At 47.4% G+C, this 27,062-nt stretch overlaps 1 protein-coding gene across 9 annotated transcripts in view; it reads right to left on the reverse strand.

The window, feature by feature from the left end:
- The window catches only part of LOC137431757 (calcitonin gene-related peptide type 1 receptor), a 358,961-nt gene that overhangs the window by 132,322 nt on the left and 199,577 nt on the right, over positions 1-27,062 (reverse strand). For 3 of the 9 annotated variants that reach the window (XM_078782434.1, XM_078782441.1, XM_078782440.1), the window contains exon 4: positions 1,056-1,135. The exons of the other annotated variants lie outside the window; for them this stretch is intronic. In XM_078782434.1, the coding sequence (XP_078638560.1) occupies positions 1,056-1,135 (80 nt within the window). The remainder of the gene's footprint in view (positions 1-1,055; positions 1,136-27,062) is intronic. 9 annotated transcript variants of the gene reach the window in all.

The following is a 27,062-nucleotide window of genomic DNA, read 5'->3' on the forward strand; positions in this document are numbered from 1 at the left end:
TGTGACACAATATTCCAATTGTCTTCCCATGCAAACATGGCCATTGATGAGAGAATGAATCCCAATCATTAAATGAACATGTGACACAATATTCCAATTATCTTCCCATGCAAACATGGCTATTGATGAGAGAATGAATCCCAATCAGGAGATGAACATGTGACACAATATTCCAAATATCTTCCCATGCAAACATGGCCATTGATAAGACAAAGAATCCCAATCAGGAGATGAACATGTGACACAATATTTCCATTATCTTACCATGCAAACATGGCCATTGATGAGAGAATGAATCCCAATCATGAAATGAACATGTGACACAATATTCCAATTATCGTCCCATGCAAACATGGCCATAGATGAGAGAATGAATCCCAATCATGAAATGAACATGTGATACAATATTCCAATTATCTTCCCATGCAAACATGGCCATAGATGGGAGAATGAATCCCAATCATGAAATGAACATGTGATACAATATTCCAATTATCTTCCCATGCAAACATGGCCATAGATGAGAGAATGAATCCCAATTAATGAAATGAACATGTGATACAATATTCCAATTATCTTCCCATGCAAACATGGCCATTGATGAGAGAATGAATTCCAATCAGGCAATGAACATGTGACACAATATTCCAATTATCTTCCCATGCAAACATGACCATTGATGAGATAATGAATCCCATTCAGGAAATGAACATGTGACACAATATTCCCATTGTCTTCCCATGCAAACATGGCCATTGATGAGAGAATGAATCCCAATCAGGAAATGAACATGTGACGAAATATTCCCATTGTCTTCCCATGCTAACATGGCCATTGATGAGAGAATGAATCCCAATCAGGAAATGAACATGTGACGCAATATTTCCATTATCTTACCATGCAAACATGGCCATTGATGGGAGAATGAATCCCAATCATGAAATGAACATGTGACACAATATTCCCATTGTCTTCCCATGCAAACATGGCCATTGATGAGAGAATGAATCCCAATCAGGAAATGAACATGTGACGCAATATTTCCATTATCTTACCATGCAAACATGGCCATTGATGGGAGAATGAATCCCAATCAGGAAATGAACATGTGACACAATATTCCAATTGTCTTCCCCTGCAAACATGGCCATTGATGAGAGAATGAATCCCAATCATTAAATGATCATGTGACACAATATTCCAATTGTCTTCCCATGCAAACATGGCCATTGATGAGAGAATGAATTCCAATCATTAAATGAACATGTGACACAATATTCCAATTATCTTCCCATGCAAACATGGCCATTGATGAGAGAATGAATTCCAATCATTAAATGAACATGTGACACAATATTCCAATTATCTTACCATGCAAACATGGCCATTGATGATAGAATGAATCGCAATCAGGAAATGAACATGTGACACAATATTCCAATTATCTTCCCATGCAAACATGGCCATTGATGAGAGAATGAATCGCAATCAGGAAATGAACATGTGACACAATATTCCAATTATCTTCCCATGCAAACATGGCCATTGATGAGAGAAGGAATCGCAATCAGGAAATGAACATGTGACGCAATATGCCCATTGTCTTCCCATGCAAACATGGCCATTGATGAGAGAATGAATCCCAATCCTGAAATGAACATGTGACACAATATTCCAAGTGTCTTCCCATGCAAACATGGCCATTGATGAGAGAATGAATCCCAATCCTGAAATGAACATGTGACACAATATTCCAATTGTCTTCCCATGCAAACATAGCCATTGATGAGAGAATGAATCCCAATCATGACATGAACATGTGACACAATATTCCAATTATCGTCCCATGCAAGCATGGCCATTGATGAGAAGATAAATCCCATTCAGGAAATGAACATGTGACACAATATTCCAATTGTCTTCCCATGCAAACATGGCCATTGATGAGAAGATAAATCCCAATTAGGAGATGAACATGTGACACAATATTCCAATTGTCTTCCCATGCAAACATGGCCATTGATGAGAAGATAAATCCCAATTAGGAGATGAACATGTGACACAATATTCCAATTGTCTTCCCATGCAAACATGGCCATTGATGAGAAGATAAATCCCATTCAGGAAATGAACATGTGACACAATATTCCAATTGTCTTCCCATGCAAACATAGCCATTGATGAGAGAATGAATCCCAATCATGACATGAACATGTGACACAATATTCCAATTATCGTCCCATGCAAGCATGGCCATTGATGAGAAGATAAATCCCATTCAGGAAATGAACATGTGACACAATATTCCAATTGTCTTCCCATGCAAACATGGCCATTGATGAGAAGATAAATCCCAATTAGGAGATGAACATGTGACACAATATTCCAATTATCTTCCCATGCAAACATGGCCATTGATGAGAGAATGAATCCCAATCCTGAAATGAACATGTGACACAATATTCCAATTATCTTCCCATGCAAACATGGCCATTGATGAGAGAATGAATCCCAATCCTGAAATGAACATGTGACACAATATTCCAATTGTCTTCCCATGCAAACATGGGCATTGACGAGAGAATGAATCCCAATCAGGAAATTAATGTTGATCCTGGCAATTCTGTCATTAATTGGTTTCGCACAGAATCCGTGTATCTGTCTGCACGCGACCCATGTCAATATCCCATTTAAATTGGCGAACCACGTGGTCCAAATCAGTAATAGCAATGTCTAGACATCATTTAACACCAAATTAAGTTGTTCATGCAATCAAGATATTTCAAGGGAGCATGACTCGGTTTCAGGCTTCCACTGTGCATTGCATTGTAATTTCTATGTCAATGAGAAGGTAGATTTAAATCAGGTCCCCCAAAGATTTTAATCTCTTGTGAAGATCTTTATCTTGTCAGTCCTGCTGGAAATCACTACTTTCAAAAGCACATTCTCTCCATGTAAAATGACCTGTAAATAGCAATCCATCATCGATTTCATCCGGTTTTGGAACAGGCTTCGTGCCAACAGCACAAGATCCAGAAGCCAATGCCCCCAAATCTCTCAACCATTGGCATCAACAGCAGCACATGTCATGTCATGGGCAACGCAACATCCAAACTGGCAAGTGAAACAACGACAACATGTTATTTTAATCGACATATTAAGATTCTCCCTTGACTTCAATGATGGATGTGTGAAAACACGAGACAATATACTGTATATAGATTTGGGATGGATTTTCTCATTGAGCCATTCGGCAGCATGATGGGTTTCATTTGAGACATCATGATAGTTATGAAGGCATGGCATCCATGTTGGCCGAAGAACTGAACTTGGCATTATTAAAAAGAAGGCTTCTGTGACTTGTGTGACGATGTATCTAAAGAGATGAAATCATTAGGCCAGTAGTCATTCACCTTGTCCCAAAAGCAGGGACCCTACGTCATCCTTATGGATGAGAATTTATATTTACATCATGAACTTGTTATCAACCTTGTCCCTGAAGACTAGTAAGTGTCACTCACATGGACTGGCCTACATGACCTCCAGACAACTGTCTAATTCAACATGCTTGGACCACATCCTCGGGAGTTGGAGGCCCACACGTTTAGATCTAATCAAACAAAAACAAGACGTGTTTGTGTTCTCAAATTCCACCGACAGACTATTGGTCAACTCGAAGTGGCCCTGGTCAAAGAATAGCACAATATCCCACAGCAAAAGCTGCATTCTCTGATGTGATCGATGGCAGGAGTTTGTATTGGTGTAAATGGTGGTCAAAAACGTTATGGAAGCCATTTCTGCCAATGTAAGCATGTCTGTAATCATTTGTACACTGCCATCACTGCCAATTTGCATACTAATTTGACACGGTAATGTTATTTTCATACAACTTAAAATTGGCTTCCACTGACATTTTTGTTGGAGTGTGCAGATTAATGTGCTGGTCCTTGTCAACTAGAAGGATGCTATAAAATCAATACAAGCCACAACAATTCTGTTGCTTAATTTGTTGTGAAGAGCATAAATACATTTATATATTGAAAAAGATTATATATATATATATATATATATATATATATATATATATATATATATATATATATATATATATGTGTGTGTGTGTGTGTGTGCGTGTGTATGTGTACCGTCGTGGGGCCAAAAATATTGGCACCCTAGCACTTTTTTCAAATAACTCCCAAAATTTTCTCTAAAAATAAGTTGAAATTAACAAAAGTATTTGGGCTCCACAATTCTTTATTTCACTGTTAATATTACAGAACCTTTGTTTTTGATTTAGAACTTAATATATTCTTATAAATCAGAAAATAAAAAGAAATGGCATTGACAAAATTATTGACACCCTGGACTTAATATTTGGTAGCGTATCCTTTGGACAAAATAACTGCAGTCAAGCGCTTCCTATAGCCATGAATGAGCTTCCTCCACCTCTCTACTGGCAGTTTGACCCACTCTTCATGTGCAAAATGCTACAGTTCTCCCAGATTTGAAGGGTGCCTTCTCTCAACTGCTCTTTTCAGATCTCCTGCTGTTTTCAGATGTAATGGTTTTTTTTATTAATAAAGGGAACTAGTTATATATATATATATACAGTAAAACTTCCTCCAACGCGGTTTCCAATTTACGCGCTGAATTAAATGCATCAAAACCTCCCCAACGCGAGGGTGTGTTTCATATTTACGCGATCGTGGCTAGTGTTTTCCCAAATATTTATATTATTCTTAATCCTTGTTGCTGTACGGTACTTTACTTAACCCTTATCCACACAAGGCAGGTGTTCTTAGGCTAAATACAAGGCTAAAAATACCCCACTTGTGTGGACAAGGGTTAATTAATATTTAATAAATACATACGATGATACGAGTCGCCACCTGCCGTCATCGCTCGCTCGATTTTACATTCTGGATTAATTGCGACAAAAACGGCCGGCGTTTCCCCAAAGTTTTTATTCTTTTTCCTTATTCCTTTTTACCTTGCTTAATTACTATTTAATTTATATACATGCGTGGCACGAGCTGTCACCTGTCGCCATCTCCAAACCTGCCACCATCAAGTGAACTTACGTCGATCATTATGGCTCCCAAAAGACCCAATTTGAACCAACCAGACAAGAAGAGGAGGAAAACAATGACCATGGAGGTCAAACTTGATATCTATATATATAAAACACAGTTTGTGTGTGTGTAATGTTACTGATAGACTCCTAAACGGAGAGGCTCACGTGCTTGATATTTGGCATAGACATGGCCATTGAGCCTGGGAAGAACATGGCCGACCTAAAAAAAAAAATTTCATAATATTTTTTTACCATATTTTTACCTCAGCGCATTTCAGCGAGGAATATTATGCACGGAATCTGACCGGTGGCAGAGCAGCGCGCTGATTCGCTCAGAGCGATCACGTGATGTTTCTTGTCGCCACTCAGTTACGCGTTCGCACGTATTTCAGAGTGAAAAGCGATTGCGTTTTTTCACATTTCAGCGAGGAACATTGCCATTCACACCACATAGGTTTTTTTTTTTTTTCATCTTTACGAGATGCATATTTTTTATTCATATTTACCTCAGTGCATTTCAGCGAGGAATATTATACACGGAATCTGATCAGGTGGCAGAGCAGCGTGCTGATTCGCTCAGAGCGATCACATGATGCTCCTTGTCGCCATAAACTCACAGTTACGCGTTCGCACGTAATTCACACGTTCAAAACAAACGAGATCCGCGAAGCGAGTTGGTCGAGTCGTGCTAACCAAGATGGCGACACGGCGGCTTCACTTTTCACGGAGTATGAGCGTTCTATATATTTTCAATTCAGTGCGCCCGACTTGCTCACGTACTTGATTTGTGGCATAGACATGGCCATTGGGCCTTCACGGTGTAATTTGTGCGAGGCTTTTGTCCGAGTGAGCTTGAGTCGAGAGGGCGAATGTACGGGTTGGGAATGTATGGGTCTCCCTTCCCCCGCCCGGCAACGCCGGTACTGGAGGGCGTCACAGGATCGGTGAGTCTCCAAAATCCGCTTCGTGCTGTTGCGAAGATGCAGGACGATGTCGCGATTGTTGTGCTGCTCTCCAACCATGAGAACTGCAACGTCATTGTTGACTGGCCCTCCCCTTCCCTCCCCCTTCCCCCTCTGTCCTCCCCTCCCCCTCCCTTCCCCCTCCACCCTACCCCCTCGCCTTCTCCCCTCCTCCTCTCTTTTTCCCCCTCCCCCTCCCTTTTCCCCCTCCCCCTCCCTTTTCCCCCTCCCCTTTCCCCTCCCCCTACCCCTTCCCCTTCCCCCTCCCCCTCCCACCCTCCCCCTCCCACTCCACCTCCCCCCTCCCCCTCCCCCTCCCCCCTCCCCCTCGTCCCTCCCCTCCCCCCTCCCTCTCCCCCTCCCATCCCTCCCCCCTCTCCCTCCCCCCTCTTCTCCTCTCCCTCCCCCCCCCTCTTCTCCCCTCCCTCCCCTCTCCTCCCCTCCCCCCCGTTCCCCTCCCCTCCCCTTCCCCCTCCCCTCCCCTCCCCCGCCCGGCAATGCCGGGTACTTCTGCTAGTCCTGAATAACTTATCATCAGTTTCTGCTTCATCTTTGGCCAGGCAATACGGTGTGAATGAATCAACCATTAGGACGGTACCGAAGGTCGAAGATAAAATCCGTTCCAGCGTTCGTGCAGGAGCCTCCATCACAACATCATACATTAGCAGGAGAGACACCCTTGTTGAAAAAATGGAGAAAAGATTGAGTGTCTGGATCGAAGATCAGAACCAGAAAACTGCTCCAGTGGATGGGCCCATTATAAGAAGAAAGGCCATTGGCATCTACAATCACCTGAAGAAGGAAGCCCAACCTGATGAAGAACCAGAAGAAACTGAGTCCTCTCCAGCACCATCATCATCATTTCAAGCAAGCAGGGGCTGGTTTAACAAATTTTTAATTAGATATAACCTCCATAATGTCAAGCTGGCTGGAGAGGCTGCTTCTGCTGATGTAGAAGCAGCTACAGAATACCCCAAAAAGGTTCAGAAGCTGATAGAGGAGAAAGGTTATCTGCCAGAACAAGTCTTCAATGTGGATGAGACAGATCTATTCTGGAAGAAAATTCCCAATAGGACCTGGATTTCCCAAAAAAGAACGAACTGCCTCAGGAGTTAAAGCTGCAAAAGACAGATGCACCCTTCTCTTTTGTAGCAATGCTACTGGGGACTTCAAATGCAAGCCAATGCTTGTCTACACAGCAGAGAACCCCAGAGCTCTGAAAGGCAAGACGAAGTCCTAACAACAACTTACTGCTTTCAGCTCCCAAGTTTAATCACAACGAAACTTTCTACCTTCAGATTTTCAACCACGATATATCTGAAAATGGGTTTTATACTGTGACGGTGATGAGGAGGTCATTTGTCCCGTTATTGTCGTGTTGCACTCCCGAGTTCATTTATTTAAGAACCCGAGGTCATTTCTTTACTACCGTAAAATGGGGTGAATAGGGACAGCAAGGTGAATAGGGACACAAACTGAAAAAAAAGTTCGGAAACTTTTTTCGCTGAAAATTGATAACCATACTGATTTGTTGATATTTGGGTTCAAAGTGTTCTCTTGTTTTTTTAAAAAGCAACTTATAGTCCCTATTAACCCCATATATGGGTTAAAACAGGAAATTAGAGCTGTCTCCCTCGACATATCACGTGCCTTCGATACGGTCTGGCACCCCGCTCTGCTCACCAAATTCTCCTCCTTTGGTATCCATGGAAATCTCCACGCATGGCTGGCGGACTTCCTCTCTAGTCGTCGTCAACGTGTGGCCCTGAATGGGTTTCTCTCATCTCCTCTTCCTGTTCAGGCTGGAGTTCCCCAAGGCAGTGTTCTGGGCCCTGTGCTTTTTCTGGTCTTCATCAATGATCTGTCTGACTCTCTTGAAAATCCTCTCTATCTCTTTGCTGATGACTCCACTCTCTGCCGCTCCATTCCTCTTTCCTCAGATCGGCAGTCTGCAGCCTCCTCACTCTCTGAAGACTTGGACAAAATCACAGACTGGTCAAACAAGTGGAACATGTCTTTCAATCCTGACAAATCTCACACTCTTACTATGTCTCTCCGAAAAGATCGACTGGACAACCCTCCCATCTACTTTCTCAACAATCCTCTCCAAGAAGTTCTGTCACTCAAGCTTTTGGGTCTCACTATCTGCCATGATCTTTCTTGGGAAAACCACATTTCCAAGCTGGCCTCCAAAGCCAGTCGCCGACTGGGAATCCTCCGTCGTGCGAAGTCCTTCCTCGGCACACCTGAGCTCCTCACCACATACAAGGCTTTCATCCGCAGCTCAATGGAATACTGTTCTCCCCTATGGGCCGGTGCTCCTGCCTCACACCTAGCTCGGCTTCACGCTGTTGAAACCAAAGCTTTCAGAATTATTGGAATCTCCCGCGATGAAGCTATCTCTGAGGGCCTTTCACTCACTCACCGCAGGCAGGTAGGTGGTCTTTCTGTCTTCTACCGACTCCTCTCCAGCCTTGCACCCCCAGCTCTCTCTGTGCTCTGTCCCCCAAATATTCCTACAGGTCGCACAAGATCTGCCAGCAACCCTCTGATGGTTAAATATCGGCTCTCTGCTCACCTTCACTCTTTCATTCCTCTTTTCTCCCGCCTCTGGAACAAACTCCCTCACTCCCTTCAATCCCACTCCTCCCTCCAGGTCTTTAAAACAGCTGTTCACCACCATCTGTTATCTTCCCCCATCCAAAACCTTGATCTTTTCTACCCCCGCTAATTCACCCCAGATCCACCTTGTTTGAAATTCCAACTTCTTTCCTGGAAGTCCTGGCAGTGTCCATATGTTTTATACCTCTCCCACCCCCCCCCCTTCCCATGCCCCTCCCCAAAGCCCTCGCCCTCTCTCAGATCTCTCAATGTCTCCATGTCTCTCGGTCCCTGCTCTCAAATGTTGTGTTTGTGTCCTTCCCCCTCTCTCCCCATCTTGTCTACCGCTCCCGATGTTATATGTTTTATGTGTCGGTTTGTCTTTCTGTGTGATTAATGTTCGCTCTTTCACGAGCCTCGATCTTGTATACAAAAAAAAAAAAAAAAAAAAAAAAAAATAGGAATAAATAGGATTTTTATGGCTGTCCCTATTCACCCCGTTTTACCGGTGAATAGGGACAGTCACTGATACAAATAAATAATAATCAAGAAACAATCCTGAGTTTCCAACTTATTGCTAAATTGATAGCTCAGATGGATGCACATAATAAGCACCCATAATATAAACCAATATAAGCCAATGAAAAAAATATGGGATAAAAACTTTCTCCAAACTGTCCCGATTTCTTGATTATTATTTTTTTGTATTAGTGACTGTCCCTATTCACCCGTAAAACGGGGTGAATAGGGACAGCCATAAAAATCCTATTTATTCCTATTTAACCCATATATGGGGTTAATAGGGACTATAAGTTGCTTTTTTAAAAAAAACAAGAGAACATTTTCAACCCAAATATCAACAAATCAGTATGGTTATCAATTTTCAGCGAAAAAAGTTTCCGAAATTTTTTTCAGTTTGTGTCCTTATTCACCTTGCTGTCCCTATTCCCCCCATTTTATGGTACACCTTCACTTCTTTACACACTTTACACCCTTTAGACCCTTTCCACCCCCTTAGATCTCTTTGACCCTTTACACTCCTTGAGACCGCTTTGACCCTTTACACCCCTTAGACCCTAAACACCCCCTTAGAAACCTTTGACCCTTAACACCCCGTAGAACATATTGTTATGAATTTGGTAGAGCAACATCTAGAGCTAGGTAGATCTGAATAGGTAGGTATTCGGCTGTCGTGACAGGGACTCTACATGTAATAAGTTATTGATGTTTAGGCGTTTGTCGGGGTAAGATGTATGATTGTGGATCTACCTGGAGGTCCGAGTGTTAAATAGTGAGGGGTTAAAGGTAACGCCCCTGTGAGTCTCACCTAGTAGTCAAACCTTTGTCCATTATGGCACTGCAAACCACATAAACATTAGTTAGGTCCTTAGCGCAACATTAAATAATTCCTTTCCCTGACAATGACTTCGTAATAAATGGACACCACCAGGCCAAAAACACCGCCACCGTTTACACCTCCAAGGCCTACAAACCTCGCCTGGCACGTGTTACACAAGGACCGCGGGGGTCGGTGAGCGAGAGTGGAGCATGCCGCAGAGGGCGTGGCCGGGGCGAGCCGGCGAGTTGGGAGGCTGTGATTGGCTGAGGAGTGCGCCAATGTGACGTCATCGGCCACCAATATTAGCGACGGTCGGACGCCATTTCGGGCAGTTGGGAGTTGAGGCAGTTCGTGGAACAGTGGCAGTTCGCAGAGAGAGAGTTCGGTAGCACACAGAGCACACGGGAGTTCGCAACAGTTCGTGAGCAGTTCGAGGTTCATTGGTCGCAGTTCGTTGGCAGTTGGCACTTGGCTGCCAGCACTCCCAAAAGAGAGTCGAGCCAAGTGGAGTTCGCTTGCTTTGTGCAGCTTACGTCGAACCTTTGGTGCACGGACCTTGTGGAGATCGGCCTCGTGTGGAGCCGCTGGCCTGCGTCGGACGCGTGGTGCTTGGAGGAGGCCTTGTGGAACTGGGAGCGAGGGACCTCGTGGTGTGCGATCGGGCCGAAAGGAGCGGTGTTGGGCGGCCGCCACAAGGCGACGAAAGACAGACAAGATAAGCCGCATCCGCATACATTTTGAACGACGAGACGTGTTATTTTCGTATTCACCTCCCTCGTATCGTGTTTGATATCTGTTGTGTCTGGGATCCCAATTTAGGCTTATTCGATTTATTAGATTTACCGGCGGGCTTTTTCACTGGCTTTACTTTTCCATAATAAATCCTTGTATTATTTTATATATATATCTGAACGCAGTTTCCTGGGTGTTTGATTGTAATAGATAAGGCGGCGGGGGGGGGGGGGGGGGGGAGCTTCGCCGTGCGCCATTTCGCGCGCTTAACTTTGTGTTGAGCTTGAATCCACCATTGAGTTTTCGCCTCGGGAGTTAAAGTCTCGCAAATCGGCCATCCGTAACTGTGGTGTTAATCACGGTTACGTGACAAGTGGTGTCAGGAGTGGGATTCGAATCCGTCGGACAAATTTTTTTGTCCGCGGCGAGACATCGACACGGTCGGGCGTACATTGCGCCCGACGTTCGAACGCAAAATTTTTATAGGCGAGGCGGAGAAATTTAGTAATCAATTGGGCATACGGAGCGCGATATCGCGTCTTCGTCAAATTTAAATTGTGTTTTTGGTATTGAAATAAATACGCGCGTGGGGAACGACCTTCCGAAAAGCGGATGTCGGAGGTCGATGAGATGGAAGTACGCAGCGAGGCCTCCGTCAGCGTCGGGAGTGAGCCGGAAATAGGGGAATTAAATGTCGAGGTGAGCCTTGGAACCTCCCCCGTCCCGAGCACCAACTTATCCCCCTCCCCTACCGGGGATTCGGGAACAAGTGGGACGGCCCCGATAGATTTCCAGACCATAGTAAATTTAATAAATGCTCAGAGGGCCGAGGGTGAGCGAAACCTTGCAGAAATTCGAGGAATGAAAAGTGGGCTGGAAAATAAAATGGAGTCCCAGGGGAAGGAATGTAGGGAAGGAATGAAGGGAATGAGTGATCGATTGGAGGAACAAATGGGACAAATGAAAAGTGGGATGGAAAATAAAATGGAGTCCCAGGGGAATGAATGGAGGGAAGGACTGAAGGACATGAGTGACCAAATTAATGGATTGAAAGGGGAATGTTTCCCACATTCTGGCCTGGTTGTTTATCGGGACCGTGTGGATGTCACGACACCCCAACCGGGGGATGAATTTGGAATTGTGCAGCACCAGGGCGGTGGTGCGGAGCAAGAGGGGGTAGAGTTTTTGGGGGTCCGTGCAATGGAGCCGGACCAGGTATTTATTGGGGATATTGATCAAAGCCTGGCGGGGCCAGGAATGATTTGTAATGATGATGATGATGAGGATGATTTGATCCAGCGGCTGGAGACCTGTGACAGTCCCATGGAGGTAGAGCTTGTTCAGGCCCAAAGGAGCCTGGGTGATGAGGTGAGTCGGTCCGAGGAGGTGGTTGGAATGACCGAGGGGACGCTCACTGTACACTGCTATTTGGAAACAGAGGCTCCAAAATTGGACAACCAGTTGGGGGAGTGTGTTGGCTCCGGGCTGGATTTGGATCTTGGAGGATCGGGAGATAGAGCTTCTGGAGATTTGGTCCCTGTAGGGAATTTGGATCAACTGCAGGGAGGGGCAGAACAACCGGTGGTAGAGGTTGTTCCCTGCAGCTGCGGTTTGGCAGTGGGAATGAAAATTTGTAAAATAAAATTTAAAATAAAATTACAATGGGAACTTGATTTGGAGCAGCCATGGTTTGGATTGGTCCCCGGGCTGCGGAATCTGGATATGGAGAGGTCATGGGTGATGGCCTCGGGCAAAAGTTGCCCCTTTCAAAATTTGGGTATGCCGGCCAGCTGGGGGGCTGTGATGGCGAGATTTGGACGTGGGGTCCAGCCTTGGGTGTCGAGGTACGACCTGGGTCCCACGGGGGGTCTGGTGGAGTGTGGCGTCCCTTGTCCGTCGGGGCGCCGTCCGAGCCGGCGACTCGGGCCGGCAGGGTCACCGGACCCTGGTGGGGGTTAAGACCTCCAGGGAGGTCCGAGGTGGTTTCTCAAGCCTGGGATGGCAAATATTGAGGACCACTAGGGGGAGATGTTGTGGGTCGCGCTTTGGTGGTGGCACTACGGACGGCCAGGTTGGGACTGATGTGGTGACCACCCGGGCATGCGGCCTGGCACTCTCCTCCAGGGACTCTGGGACAACCAGCATGTGGTGACCTGGCATGGTGGTTGGTCTATGGACGCGGGTCAAACCGAATGGACAGGGATGGAGATAGCCTGCCGGACAACCATTGGGGCATCTGTGGAACATGATGGTGTGAGTGACCTTCCACAGATGCTCCGTTATGATTTATGGACTCTCGGGTTGGGAAGAGAGCCATGGGGATGTGAATCGGGAGATGTGTAACGAGCCGAGCATATGGGCCATGCTCGGCTGGCATGTGTATGGCAAAGCATCCTTCTTTGGTGAGGTTAGTGAAATGTGACAAATGGTTGGCATGGGTAATCTGTGGGTTAGATGGAAATTTAAGGGTGGATTTTGAAATGCCATGGTGGACACTGTACAGTGACGCCATTATTGATCCAGGTGTGTAGACCAAAGTGTTGGAGGCTGTGATGAAATTAATAGGGTAGCAAGACACAGCTTTCAACTGGTTGCGGGGGCAACTGTGCTGATATTTGGGACGCGGGGTTATGGGGATGTAGTTGTGTAGCCTGGGGGTCAACGTGGTGCTGTGCATGTCCGAGGTGTGTGGACCATGTCTTCTGGGTGGGTCTCCTGGTGGAGCATGGCTGTTGACTGAACCTTGGTGTGGTCAAGTGTGGGTGAGCACTGGGGGGGCTGCAGTTCTGTAGTCGGACTGGGGGATGATGGGGAGGTGCAGGGGACGTGGCTGTAGAGATGCCACGCACTGCGACCGTGCCCCCCAGGGCCGAGGTTGTGTGTGCGGTAGTGTGTGTTTTGGCAGCAAGTGCTCACCACATTGGCCAGCTGGGGCTGGTGCAGCTGTGTTCCTCGCAGGGGGGGCCGAAGGATGGATGGTGGTCGCACCCTTATGGACACTCATGGGCCATGTTGGCGTTTTGACTGCTCACCTTGTCCCGGTGACCCTTGCACGGTAGAGGTGCAGAGCTGTCGTGGCCATAGGTAGTTGTGTAGTGATGATCACCGTTGGATGCGGATCCACATACCTGCCAGTGTAGTGGGGACAAAAGAGAAATTTGGAAGGATTTGGTAGGCCCAATGTGAAATTTTGGGAATTGTATGGGTGGATTGCACTTTGAACCTGACCAACCTGCAACTACCTGCACTTGAGGTGAGTGTTTTGAGGAGTACTGTCCCAGGCTTCAGGACTTGCTTTGGAAATTGGGGACATGTAAATTGGAGTTGGGAGGCGGGTGAGAGTGATGACATGGCCGGTGAGGGGATGGAATGGGAGCCACAGTGTCTTGTGGGTGGCGTATGTTTTTGTATTGTGGTTAGGTGTTTTGATGTGGTCGTGAGAGTGGAACCTGGAGAGTGAGTGATGGTTATTGGAGATAATGAGGGGCGATACTTGTGCTTTTGGAAATGTGCTTTTGGAAATGTGTGATGGTTTAAATGTGAACTGGGGGATTTCACATGTGGCAGGCCATGGCAAGCCTTGTAACACCTTTTACACCATCTATGGAATTGTACTGAATTGTGCTGAGTTGTGTGGAGAATTGAATGGCAGCGGGGGAGGAAGTGTGTTTTGGGGTCTTGTGGGTGGGGAAGGTGTGTGTGTCCGCAGGTACAGAGCAAGCTCTGAGGAGCGATGCCTGCGGGCCCCCCTCTGCGGCAATTACCCCTGGCAGCCGGTGGTAACTGGAAATTGGAGCTCGTCGGTGGAGGGTCTGGTTGGGCGCCGCGGGGTGAGGAAGTCCCCCGGTGACCCGTGTTGCTGCGTGAAAGCAGGAGGCAAATGAGCCTGGGGTGTGTGGAGACCCTCACCGGCGAGGTAACGGCGGAAAGGGGCTGTTGGGCTGTCACGGGGCCAAGAGGTAAAGGGTGGGGGGGGCAATGAACTTGTAAGTCGGTTGACTTGTTTTTGGGACTGCGGGCACCACAGCCTGATGCGCCCCCACCATCTTTTTGTGCGGTACCTCCCCGCTGCCTAGTTGAGGAATGCACACACACGTGAATGACATCAATGCCATGGTCCTGCAGGGGGTGTATTGAAATAAGTGCTTTGTTGATTTTTGAAATGCCTTGATGACCTATGGAATGAGAATGAGTGGTTAAGGGGTCTGTGTTGCATGAATGTGGGCGAAATCCACCGAGCCGTGTCACTCACCTGTAACATCTGGACAGGGCCCGTGGAAATTTAGGGGGATGCATTGGGGATGGCCCCGCAGGTAAGGTTGTGTCTTGTGGCATCCACCGGGGGACGCGGTCTGTAGACCGGGGTATGTACAAAGGTTAGAGTTTTGAGTTTTGGAAAGATGGTTAAGTTTTGTGGTTAAGTTAGTGTTGTGTGTTGTTTGTTTCCTCCCTCCACAGGAACAACGAAGACAATGTACATACTTGCATGATGGTTAAGGGGTTCAGCATGTTAAGGAAGTGTAGGTAGGTAGTCCGACTCACTTCCCACAGCCCTTCCTGATTTATTTCATAGGTTAATTAAGTGTGTGACAGTAAGTGTTAAGGCTGGAATGGTAGCCCTGCGGTGAACCTTGCAGGAGCTACGCTTCCAGGGGGGGGGGGGCTGTGTTATGAATTTGGTAGAGCAACATCTAGAGCTAGGTAGATCTGAATAGGTAGGTATTCGGCTGTCGTGACAGGGACTCTACATGTAATAAGTTATTGATGTTTAGGCGTTTGTCGGGGTAAGATGTATGATTGTGGATCTACCTGGAGGTCCGAGTGTTAAATAGTGAGGGGTTAAAGGTAACGCCCCTATGAGTCTCACCTAGTAGTCAAACCTTTGTCCATTATGGCACTGCAAACCACATAAACATTAGTTAGGTCCTTAGCGCAACATTAAATAATTCCTTTCCCTGACAATGACTTCGTAATAAATGGACACCACCAGGCCAAAAACACCGCCACCGTTTACACCTCCAAGGCCTACAAACCTCGCCTGGCACGTGTTACACAAGGACCGCGGGGGTCGGTGAGCGAGAGTGGAGCATGCCGCAGAGGGCGTGGCCGGGGCGAGCCGGCGAGTTGGGAGGCTGTGATTGGCTGAGGAGTGCGCCAATGTGACGTCATCGGCCACCAATATTAGCGATGGTCGGACGCCATTTCGGGCAGTTGGGAGTTGAGGCAGTTCGTGGAACAGTGGCAGTTCGCAGAGAGAGAGTTCGGTAGCACACAGAGCACACGGGAGTTCGCAACAGTTCGTGAGCAGTTCGAGGTTCGTTGGTCGCAGTTCGTTGGCAGTTGGCACTTGGCTGCCAGCACTCCCAAAAGAGAGTCGAGCCAAGTGGAGTTCGCTTGCTTTGTGCAGCTTACGTCGAACCTTTGGTGCACGGACCTTGTGGAGATCGGCCTCGTGTGGAGCCGCTGGCCTGCGTCGGACGCGTGGTGCTTGGAGGAGGCCTTGTGGAACTGGGAGCGAGGGACCTCGTGGTGTGCGATCGGGCCGAAAGGAGCGGTGTTGGGCGGCCGCCACAAGGCGACGAAAGACAGACAAGATAAGCCGCATCCGCGTACATTTTGAACGACGAGACGTGTTATTTTCGTATTCACCTCCCTCGTATCGTGTTTGATATCTGTTGTGTCTGGGATCCCAATTTAGGCTTATTCGATTTATTAGATTTACCGGCGGGCTTTTTCACTGGCTTTACTTTTCCATAATAAATCCTTGTATTATTTTATATATATATCTGAACGCAGTTTCCTGGGTGTTTGATTGTAATAGATAAGGCGGCGGGGGGGGGGGGGGGGGGGGGAGCTTCGCCGTGCGCCATTCCGCGCGCTTAACTTTGTGTTGAGCTTGAATCCGCCATTGAGTTTTCGCCTCGGGAGTTAAAGTCTCGCAAATCGGCCATCCGTAACTGTGGTGTTAATCACGGTTACGTGACAATATTTAGGCCCCTTAGAACCCTTTTAACCCTTTACATCCCTTTGACCTCTTTAGGCCCTTTACACCACTTAGACCCTTTAAACCCCAAAGACCCAGTTCGACCCTTTACACCCATTAGACCTCTTTAGACACTTTACACCACTTAGACCTCTTTATACCCTTTACACCCCATAGACCCTTTAAACCCCTCAGACACCGTTCTACCCTTTAAACCCCTTTGACCATTTACAACCCTTTAGACTCCTTCCACTCCTTGAACCCTTTACACTTCTTAGACCCCACTTTAGACCCTTTACACCCCTTGGACCCCTTTGACCATTTACAACCCTTAGACCCCTTTGACCATTTACACCCTTTTAGACTCCTTACACTACTTAGACCCTTTACACTTCTTAGACCCTTTACACCCCTTAGACCCCTTCAGACCATTTACAGCCCCATAGCCCTCTTCGACCATTTACACCCCTTTACACTCCTAACACTCCTTATAGCCCTTTACACCCCTTTGACCATTTACACCCCTTCGACCCAACCCTTCGACCATTTACACCCCTTTAGACCCCTTACCCTCCTTAGGCCCTTTACACCCTTTGACCCCATTAAACCCCTTAGACCTTTTATATCCCTTAGACCTTTACACCCTTTAGAGTTTAGACCCTTTTATACCCATTTCGACCCTTTTGAGACATTACCCCTTTGACACTTTTCAGACCTATTGACTTTTTAACACTCTTTGGCCAATTTAAGACCATTTGGACACTTTTGACCCATTTTGCTCTTTTATATTTAGACACCTTTAGACCCCAATTGGCCCTTTTAAGATTCCTGATTCTTTAAACACTTTAGACCCCTTTATCACGCTTAAAAAAGCTTTAGACTCCTTAGATAAATAGGAAAACATTTCCTCCCAAAATCGGTTTTGACGACCTTTCTGTGCACTATTCGCATCGCATCACAAGTTGCGATGATGAATCTAAACTGTTATCTCAAAGTGAAACTGATGTTGAAACGTGAAACTGAAACTACTGAACTATGGATCATCGAATGGGAAACCAGAATGAAATGCTGTGGGAAATTGCTGATAGCAAAGCTATGGTGAATATAGAGAGAGGGGGAAGGTCGGAGCTGCACAAACAATGTGGAGAAGGATTGGTGCCTCGAGGTGGTCGGTTGGTATGGAAAGAACCTTGGTGATCTTCCATCAGGCTGTAGGCCCAAAACATGCCTAAACCCATTTCCCAGCTGAGCTTTCATAATATCACCCTCACTGCTGAGCAGTACTTCAGAGGTACAACAAGCATGGATTGGAAATCTTAGCTGATAGAATGGAATGAGGTTGTCGAGGTTACCAGCTGCATTGAGGCATTTGCTCACTGAATATTTACACTGAATTCCCGTTTCTATCAATACACACTGCAAAGGAAATTTTTCATTTCCCGTCACTGATGGGTAACTTTGCTAGGATATATATATGTATGTATGTATGTATATATATATATATATATATATATATATATATATATATATATATATATATATATATATATATATATACATATATATATATAATACGTATATATATATATATATATATATATATATATATGTATATATATATATATATATATACTGTATATATATTTATATATATATATATATATATATATATATATATATATATATATATATATATATATATATATATATATAAATATATATATAAATATATACATATATATATATATATATACACATATATATGTATATATATATATATATATATATATATATATATATATATATATATATATTGTTACGGAAACGGGGACGGTGCTCCCCTTAGCAAGGGGGGGGGGTTAATCCCCCTTCTATTTGCACTGGCTGTCTCCGATCCTGAAGCTACCACACTCCCCTGTGGGATGGGATTGGCCGAGGTGATTGGTCAAGGGATTCCCGTACACCCCCGCCAATCCTTCCACAAGGCAGGTGGGTAACTCCGCTCGAAACCACGGACAAGATGGTATTTGCCGAGTGGGTTAGCAGTCCGAAGTTCGAGCCATTAACAGAGAACTAAACCCTATCCTGAGCGTTGGCCGAATCGTGCCACGTATATCAATTGGTAAAAGACAAAGACGATCGGACGAGAATGAAGAAGACAAAGGTAGGAAGAACAGGTATTTATTAATTACTATTTACACAACCAAAGAAAAGAAAGAAACGAAGGTAATTTACAGTGAAAGATAGGAGACACAGGGCAGCTTATACTTACACAGGCTTAACTTATACCCCAGGGACAGCACGAACAGAACAAACTCACGTACACAAAGGATAGTATGGCAGGGATGGATGGCTGGAAGGGAGAGAAGAGTCCGTTCAGGATGGCAGACTGGCGGCGAACGGCCGCCGACTCCTCTGCAATCTGGTTCACGCGCAGCAGCGCGTCAGAGCTTCGCGCGCAGGGGGTGTTCCAAGCGGTGTTTCCCTCAGGCCTCGTACGTCCTCCGCCTCATGCGTTCTCTCTCCACTGCTTTGCCTGCCCACCTCTTTCCACAGAAGCACTCCTCAGAACTCTCTCACTTTGGTTCAGCGCACCTCCCTCAGAACTCAGCTCACCTCTCCACAGAACTTCGCTGGGGGCTCCGCGCAACGGGTTATATAGCGCCACACCCTGGAACGTTCGCGAAACTGCTTGATCGTTCTCTCTCCGCCCTCTCAAGCCAAACCCACTAATTCTTGGTTGGTTGATCGGGGCTGGCTGACTCCTCCTCTTGATGACGATGGGCGGGCCATGCCCTTCTTCTCTGAGTTAGAGCACATGGGTAATGGCGGCGAATGAAGTTGGCAATGGAGGCAATGCAGTTGGTAATGGAGGTTCTGGGGCCATCGAAAGGGGATCTATCTTATTTGATTTTGGTGCAACGTAAGATCGACTATTGGACACACAGCCTTATCTGAAACAAAGACTAATGAAATAACTATAGAGAGGTTCTATGATTGGCTACATGCTTGTACATGGACGAGCTAAGGTGCACTCATTTCAATTAACAGCCAATTAAGGGGGAAATGTACACGGGGGGTTATTAGGGATTTTAATACTAAATTTGATAAAGTGAAGGTTCTAAAAACCGCAACAATATATATATATATATTTGCGGATTCGGGGTTTGGCACTCCCGTTACCAAGGGGGGGTTAATCCCCTTGTCTTTTAAGCTGGCCGTCCCCCGATCCTGGAAACTATAACGCTCCTCTGCGGTCGAGATTGGCCAGGGTGATTGGTCAATGGAGGTCCCAAATACATGAGTGCCAATCTCTCCGCAAAGCAGGGAGATAATTCCTGCTCGGACCACGGACAAGATGGAATTTGTCGAGCGGTTAGCAATCCGAAGCCCGAGCCATTAACAAAAGGACTAACCCGATCCTGAGCGGTTGGCCAAATCGTGCCGCGGGTACCCAATGGACAGAAAAGACTAAGACGATCGAATGAAAGAAGAAACCAAAGTGTAAAGGAAGAACACAGGAATTTATTAATAACAATAATTAAAGAGGAAACGAAAGGAAGAATGTACAAGGGAAGAAGAAGAAGCAGAACACAGACAAGACTGTCTTAAACAGTCTTAATTATCACGCCCCAGGACGAAACAAACAGACTTTCACGTAGGGGTAATGATGGCAGGGAAGGAAGGTCCAAGCAGATGGACAGCGTGGGCCCCAGCTCCGATGCACGCTCCACGCTCCGCTTCCGATCCACGCTCTGGTTCCATGGCGAAACCCGGCAGGGAGCGCTGTTCCTGTCTTGTTGGAACGCGAGCGGACCTTATTTGTCGGGGTTCATATATCGGGGAAGGTATTCGGCTTTCTCCCTCTCTCTCTCAACATGCATGAAGGGCCGAAGTTCAACAGAAGTCCCCGGGGAAGTTTTACGCGCAGCTCCAGCCAGAGGTCCGTGGCAAGAAGCAGTCCAACAGGTAGTCCGTCAAGGGCTCTGCGCGGGTGCTTTTATCGTGCGCTTTGAGATCAAGCCGCATATCCTCGCACTCCGCCCACCGGTGAGCTCACCTCAGCCTTTGTTGGTTCGCGAGGGCTCACCGGCTCCGCCCCTAACAGGGCCACGCCTCGTTCTGAGCGCTCCGCCCCCTTCTTCTCCGGCTTGACCACGTGCATAATGGCGTTTGGAGCCAGGCAGCGAACGCTGCTGGCAAGCAAAGGCACGTAACCACAATTTGGAGAGAGTCAAGCCGCAAAATGAATGGGATTGAAGGACCTATCTTATTTAATTAATGCAACGCAGATTCAAACTATTGGAAACAAAGCCTTACCTAAAACACATACTAATGAAATAACTAGAGTTCCTATGGTGCCCTACGTGTTGTATATGGACTAATTCGGGTGCGACCTTTAACCTTTAGAAGATGGGAATATTTACAGGGAATTATTTACCATGGATTATTATTTACAAGTGCCGGTTCTAAAAACCGTAACACTGCACCCTCCCTTTCTCCAGGGCCGTCGCGGGCCGATTCACAAGGGATATCTTTTACAATTATGTGTGACACTTAGGTGTAGTTACCCTCTCGTGTTAACCTCACCCTGAGTGCGACATTTTAAAAACTAGATATGTCCCGCCTGCTGCGTTGCATTCTACCTGGCAGACTCACGCCCACAGACTAACCAAATTGCGGAATTAATTTTCAAACTAAACATTTAACCGGTGGGGAGCATTATTTACAAAGACACTACTACTATTTGGATTATTTACAAACTAGAACCCAGGACCTGTCTTTTGGGAATACAAAAGCAGAGCTTTTGAAAAGAGGAAAGGTCATGCACTGCACTGTACCGATACACCATACCCACATGCACAGAAATGCACAATCAGATAATAAAGTGCACGAAAAAGCACAAAAAGCACCACCATGCACGAAAAACACCAATAAGCACCATCATAAGCACAGTCATACATTTTAAATAAATGAACTGGCGTCTTCTCTGCTGGGCCGATGGCTGCTGGGCCGATGTTTCTTGGCATTTTCTTGCTTGCTGCCTATTTGATAAATAAATATAAAAAACACAACCCGCGTCCATTCCTTTTAATTAGGGCCAGCAGGGCCAACTGAGGTGGTCCACCTGTATGGCATAGGTGCCACCTTGACCGTGGTCCGCAAGCAAGATGCTGGCAGCAATGGTCCAACCCAGCAGAGGTGCCAGGCCACAGAACGTGTGGTCCATGAGTGGACTTGGCCACAGAACGTGTGGTCCATAGGTGGTGTACCGGTCCAGGCAGGCAAGCAGCGAGGGTGCGGGCGCACAACTGCGACACCTGCACACTTTCCCCTCGGCACACAAAGACCACGGTCCATGAGTGGGGAAGGAAGACAAAGCAGGGTTAGCAGGGTGCAAGGGCGCAAGGGTACACATCAACACAAGGCAATGCGACATGAAGGGCGCGGGAGAGCGAGCTGAGAAAGCTCGTCCCTAGCATTCGTCCCCCCATGTCAGCCTATACTACCCCTTGCCCCTCCCCGTATCTACACAATTTACAAATCCGTCGCTAACGTCCTGTCTCCCATATCTCCCCTAATCCAAATTGGTCATCAATCCCTCCTAAGGAGGAAGAGATGCAATTAAACACAATGTCTCACCCACGTCACGATGCATTTCACAACCAACCAAACATTTGCAAAAACTGGTGTGGAGTCTTCTCACCTCGGTGAGTGGATGCAGATGGTGCAAAGAGATTTTCTCCTATCTACCTTCTAAATGACATGAACACACTTTAACTCTACCCGGGGTCTTTCCCTGCCAAACAATTGGCCATCTTTACTCTATGTGGTTCTAAGAACCGAACTCCCATTGAACATACTGTGGTGCTCTCCAATTTTGGGTCTCACTCCCCCGAATCTACTCCCTGTGCCCTCGCACAATTTCAGGGCTGGGTCGTGTGGCTCACCAGCAGGTCCGCTCACCTGCACACCTCCGCCACTGAACGTCGCCACCCGAGCTTACCTGCTCCTCACCCTAACCTACCTGGGGGAAGGCCCTCTGGCTCTCTCGCCCCCTACCGCCCTCTCTGGTGTCGGGCTACCCGGGTCCTCTCCTGGGATCCCGGGCCCCATTGGACTCTAAACTGGCTCCCAGAGCCTACCTGCGGCCTCACCTGGCCGACAGACTAACAGTGGCGGAGTGCCCAACCAATCATTATCACTAACAGGCCACACGCCCAGCCAATTTCATCTCACTAATGCACCCAACACAACACTTCTGTGCAACTACCCGCATCACAGATGCCAATATCCAACCACAATTTACCTACTCCCTCTACCTACTTTTAAACTACCCTCCCCGGGTACTCGTGAGGGGGTCCATCCTTCCCCCACTCACTCCTTCGCACCATACACTCCACACTACTCATTCCACACTCCACTCACTCCACACCATTGATTCCACACACCCCTTCTCCACTTGCACACCATGCAAGTCAATGCTGTCCATACATAATGACACACATCCTCAATACTTTTCCAATACGTTTTCACACACACAGCATAATCTAGCTACCTATTGCCCTTCTAAGATTAGTGCCTCCAGTCATCCCTTAAAACTATGCACTCCCTCGTCGTTATCATCCAACTAATCTGTTCTACGTCCCCACTACTTGTACAATGTCCCTACTTAAATCTCAAGTCCCCTATGGTCATCTCTAGATTCCTACAATAACCTAACCCTCCCGGGCTAGTTTGTACAGCCAAAACCCCATAAAAAGAAAGCTCCTTTGCCCAACAGTAAGGATGTGAGGGATGGTAGAGCTACCATCCCTCTACATCACTATCGCCATTACTACTACTATTAGTCCACTATTCTGAGCCTCTCGGTGCGTCATTACATCATCAAGGCCCGGATTCGCAAAGCCGAGCAATGAATTCAGGTGGTTTGGTCTACTTTCGGTTGGGTCCGTCCGGCATTCGGATTCAGGGGAGGAGGTTTTGGCGGGCCAAGACTCCAGGCACCATCCCTACACAGGGCCTTGCGCTCCCAAGCGCGATGGCCCAGCCTTCCCCGGCCGGAGCACCGCCACCACAAGGAGGCGCTGCTCCGAACTCTCCTACCTCCCCTCGAACCGGGCCGGTCGCCATGCCTGGCAAAGCGCGGAATCGACCGTGCGGGGCGGAGCCCGGCCCGGATCGTGCACGGCGCTCCGTGCAGGAGCGACACGGCTACGATCCTGGCCAACCCCCGCAGCAAACAAAGAGCACCGCGCACCGAGAGCTCGCGTCGGCTATACGTCGGCCTGAACGCTGTCCCGGTTAAAGTCGATGCTCGGATTGCATTCTCACACCATGGGTTCCTTTTGTTACTCACACATTCTCACGCGCCAACGCCTTTCGTACATCCCCACGCATTCCTCTCGTGCATCCACTCTCCTTCCACACTCTGTTATCACACACTCGTCTGTTACACACCTCGTAACACTCCCGGGTGTGCACTTCTGCATCCACCCACTCAGCGCACACCTACCCCCGGGTGTGCAATCCCCCGTCGCACACCCAATCACGCACTCCACAACCAACCCAGGTGTGCATTCTCGCACACGCTACACAACCAACTCACACTCCGTGTCACTCTCACTCTCACACATGCACTCCATCGTGCATTCTCCCTCATTCTCGACAACACACTCGCGCTTCGACGCCATTCGTACACGCGCGCCATTGCCATTCACATAGCGCGCCACGGAACTCCCACGAGCGCCCGGGTGACGTCTCAACCCCAAGCGCGCCAAAAATCTTTTTGCACCATATACAGCCCGGCTTACCTTCGGGCTCCTTTTCTCCTGCAACACCTGCAAACTTTAATTTGGGTTAGGAAGTACGGCATCATGATGTGTACATGGACTTTGTACATATTCCATTTCTCCCTCCAATTCATTTACTGCCTCTGTCGTCTTTTCAGCCCCAATTTCAACTATAATTAATTCATTTTCTTTTTCCGCTGGTGCATATGAATTTGCCCTGTCCAATTCGGCGGCCGTCGGGTTTTTCACACCCCGAGTCGCGATTTCTATCCCGGTCCACGTAACTGCGCTTTGCTCCCACTCGCTTAACCCGGGCTCCTCAAGCCGCGCTACCTCATCGCGTACACCTGCACCTCTCCCGCTCAACTCGTGGTCCCTCTCCCTCTCAAATTATTTTGCCTCATACGTGGCCTTGTCCCTTGCCAACCCCTCATTCATTTCTTGGGCATGACCATTTATGTCCTCCAATTGGTCCCCTACTTTGTCCTCTAATCCTCCCAATTCGACTTCTAGACCCCCTATTTGGTCTCCCATCTCACCTCTCAACCCCCCAATTTGGTTCTCTAATCCCCCAAATTTGCTTTCTAGCCCTCCAATTTGATCGCCAAATTCATTCCTCAACCCCCCAATTTGTCTTCCCATTCGCGCACTATTGGCCCTCATTTGTTCTTTCTGGGCACCCATTGTCCCATTAATCTTTTCCATTTCTTCCCCTGTCTTGACCAAAAAGACCATCATTTGCATCATGAAGAGATTCATATCCACCGGTGCTGCGGGGTCGGCTCTCGTTGCCACGTGCGAGCCGCCGACATTTTGTGCGCCTGCAACTCCCTCTACCGCACCTTCTCCAACCTCCTCTTCCATCTCTCCCACTTCCTCCCAAGGGTCCTGGGTTGACTCTTCCCCTCCTTCTACGTCCTCCACTGGCATCCGATCGCCTTGGTTATCCATGGCACGATGTAAAATTTAGATGTTATAATAATTTTGGCCGCTCGTAATTTCGACCAAATTTTGTCCAAAAAATATAAAAATTTGGTTCGGGTCCAATCCCACCCCCAGACACCAATTGTTGTGGCCAATACACAATTGGTGTCCAAAATTTGTCTAAACAATTTAGTCCCAGGTTCCAAATCTGCACTCCTGACTACCAATTGTTGCAGATTCGGGGTTCCGCACTCCCGTTACCAAGGTGGGGTTAATCCCCTTGTCTTTTAAGCTGGCCGTCCCCTGATCCTGGAAACTATAACGCTCCTCTGCGGTAGAGATTGGCCAGGGTGATTGGTCAATGGAGGTCCCAAATACCTGAGTGCCAATCTCTCCGCAAAGCAGGGAGATAATTCCCACTCGGACCACGGACAAGATGGAATTTGCCGAGCGGTTAGCAATCCGAAGCGCGAGCCATTAACAAAAGGACTAACCCGATCCTGAGCAGTTGGCCAAATCGTGCCGCGGGTACCCAATGGACAGAAAAGACTAAGACGATCGAACGAAAGAAGAAACCAAAGTGTAAAGGAAGAACACAGGAATTTATTAACAACTAATTAAAGAGGAAACGAAAGGAAGAATGTACAAGGGAAGAAGAAGAAGCAAAACACAGTGCAGTCTTAAACAGACTTAATTATCACGCACCAGGACGACACAAACAGACTTACACGTAGGGGTAATGATGGCAGGGAAGGAAGGTCCAAGCAGATGGACAGCGTGGGCCCTGGCTCCGATCCACGCTCCAACCCGGTTCACTCTCCGGTTCCGATCCACGCTCCGGTTCCGCAGCGAAACCTGGCAGGGAGCGCTGTTCGTGTCTTGTTGGAACACGAGCGGTCCTTATTTGTCGGGGTTCATATATCGGGGAAGGTATTCGGCTTTCTCCCTCTCTCTCTCTCAACATGCATGAAGGGCCGAAGTTCAACAGAAGTCCCCGGGGAAGTTTTACGCGCAGCTCCAGCCAGAAGTCCGTGGCGAGAAGCAGTCCAACAAGTAGTCCGTCAAAGGGCTCTGCGCGGGCGCTTATATCGTGCGCTTTGAGATCAAGCCGCGTATCCTCGCACTCCGCCCACCGGTGAGCTCACCTCAGCCTTGGTTGGTTCGCGAGGGCTCACCGGCTCCGCCCCTAACAGGGCCACGCCTCGTTCTGAGTGCTCCGCCCCCTTTTTCTCCAGTTTGACCGCGTGCGTAATGGCGTTTGGAGCCAGGCAGCGAACACTGCTCGCAAGCAAAGGCGCGTAACCACAATTTTGAGAGAGTCAAGCCGCAAAATGAATGGGATTGAAGGAAAACACCTCACAGCCATAAAACACGTAATAAAAACACCTCACCACCACAAAATTAAAAACACCTCACCACCACAAAATTAAAAACACCCTACAGCCATAAAACACGTAATAAAAACACCTCACCACCACAAAATTAAAAACACCTCACAGCCATAAAACACGTAATAAAAACACCTCACAGCCACGAAATTAAAAACACCTCACAGCCATAAAACACGTAATAAAAACACCTCACCACCACAAAAAAAAACACCTCACAGCCATAAAACACGTAATAAAAACACCTCACAGCCATAAAACACGAA

The sequence above is a fragment of the Myxine glutinosa genome, chromosome 7 (genome assembly GCF_964187855.1).
Source record: "Myxine glutinosa chromosome 7, kmMyxGlut1.1, whole genome shotgun sequence".
NCBI lineage: Eukaryota > Metazoa > Chordata > Myxini > Myxiniformes > Myxinidae > Myxine > Myxine glutinosa.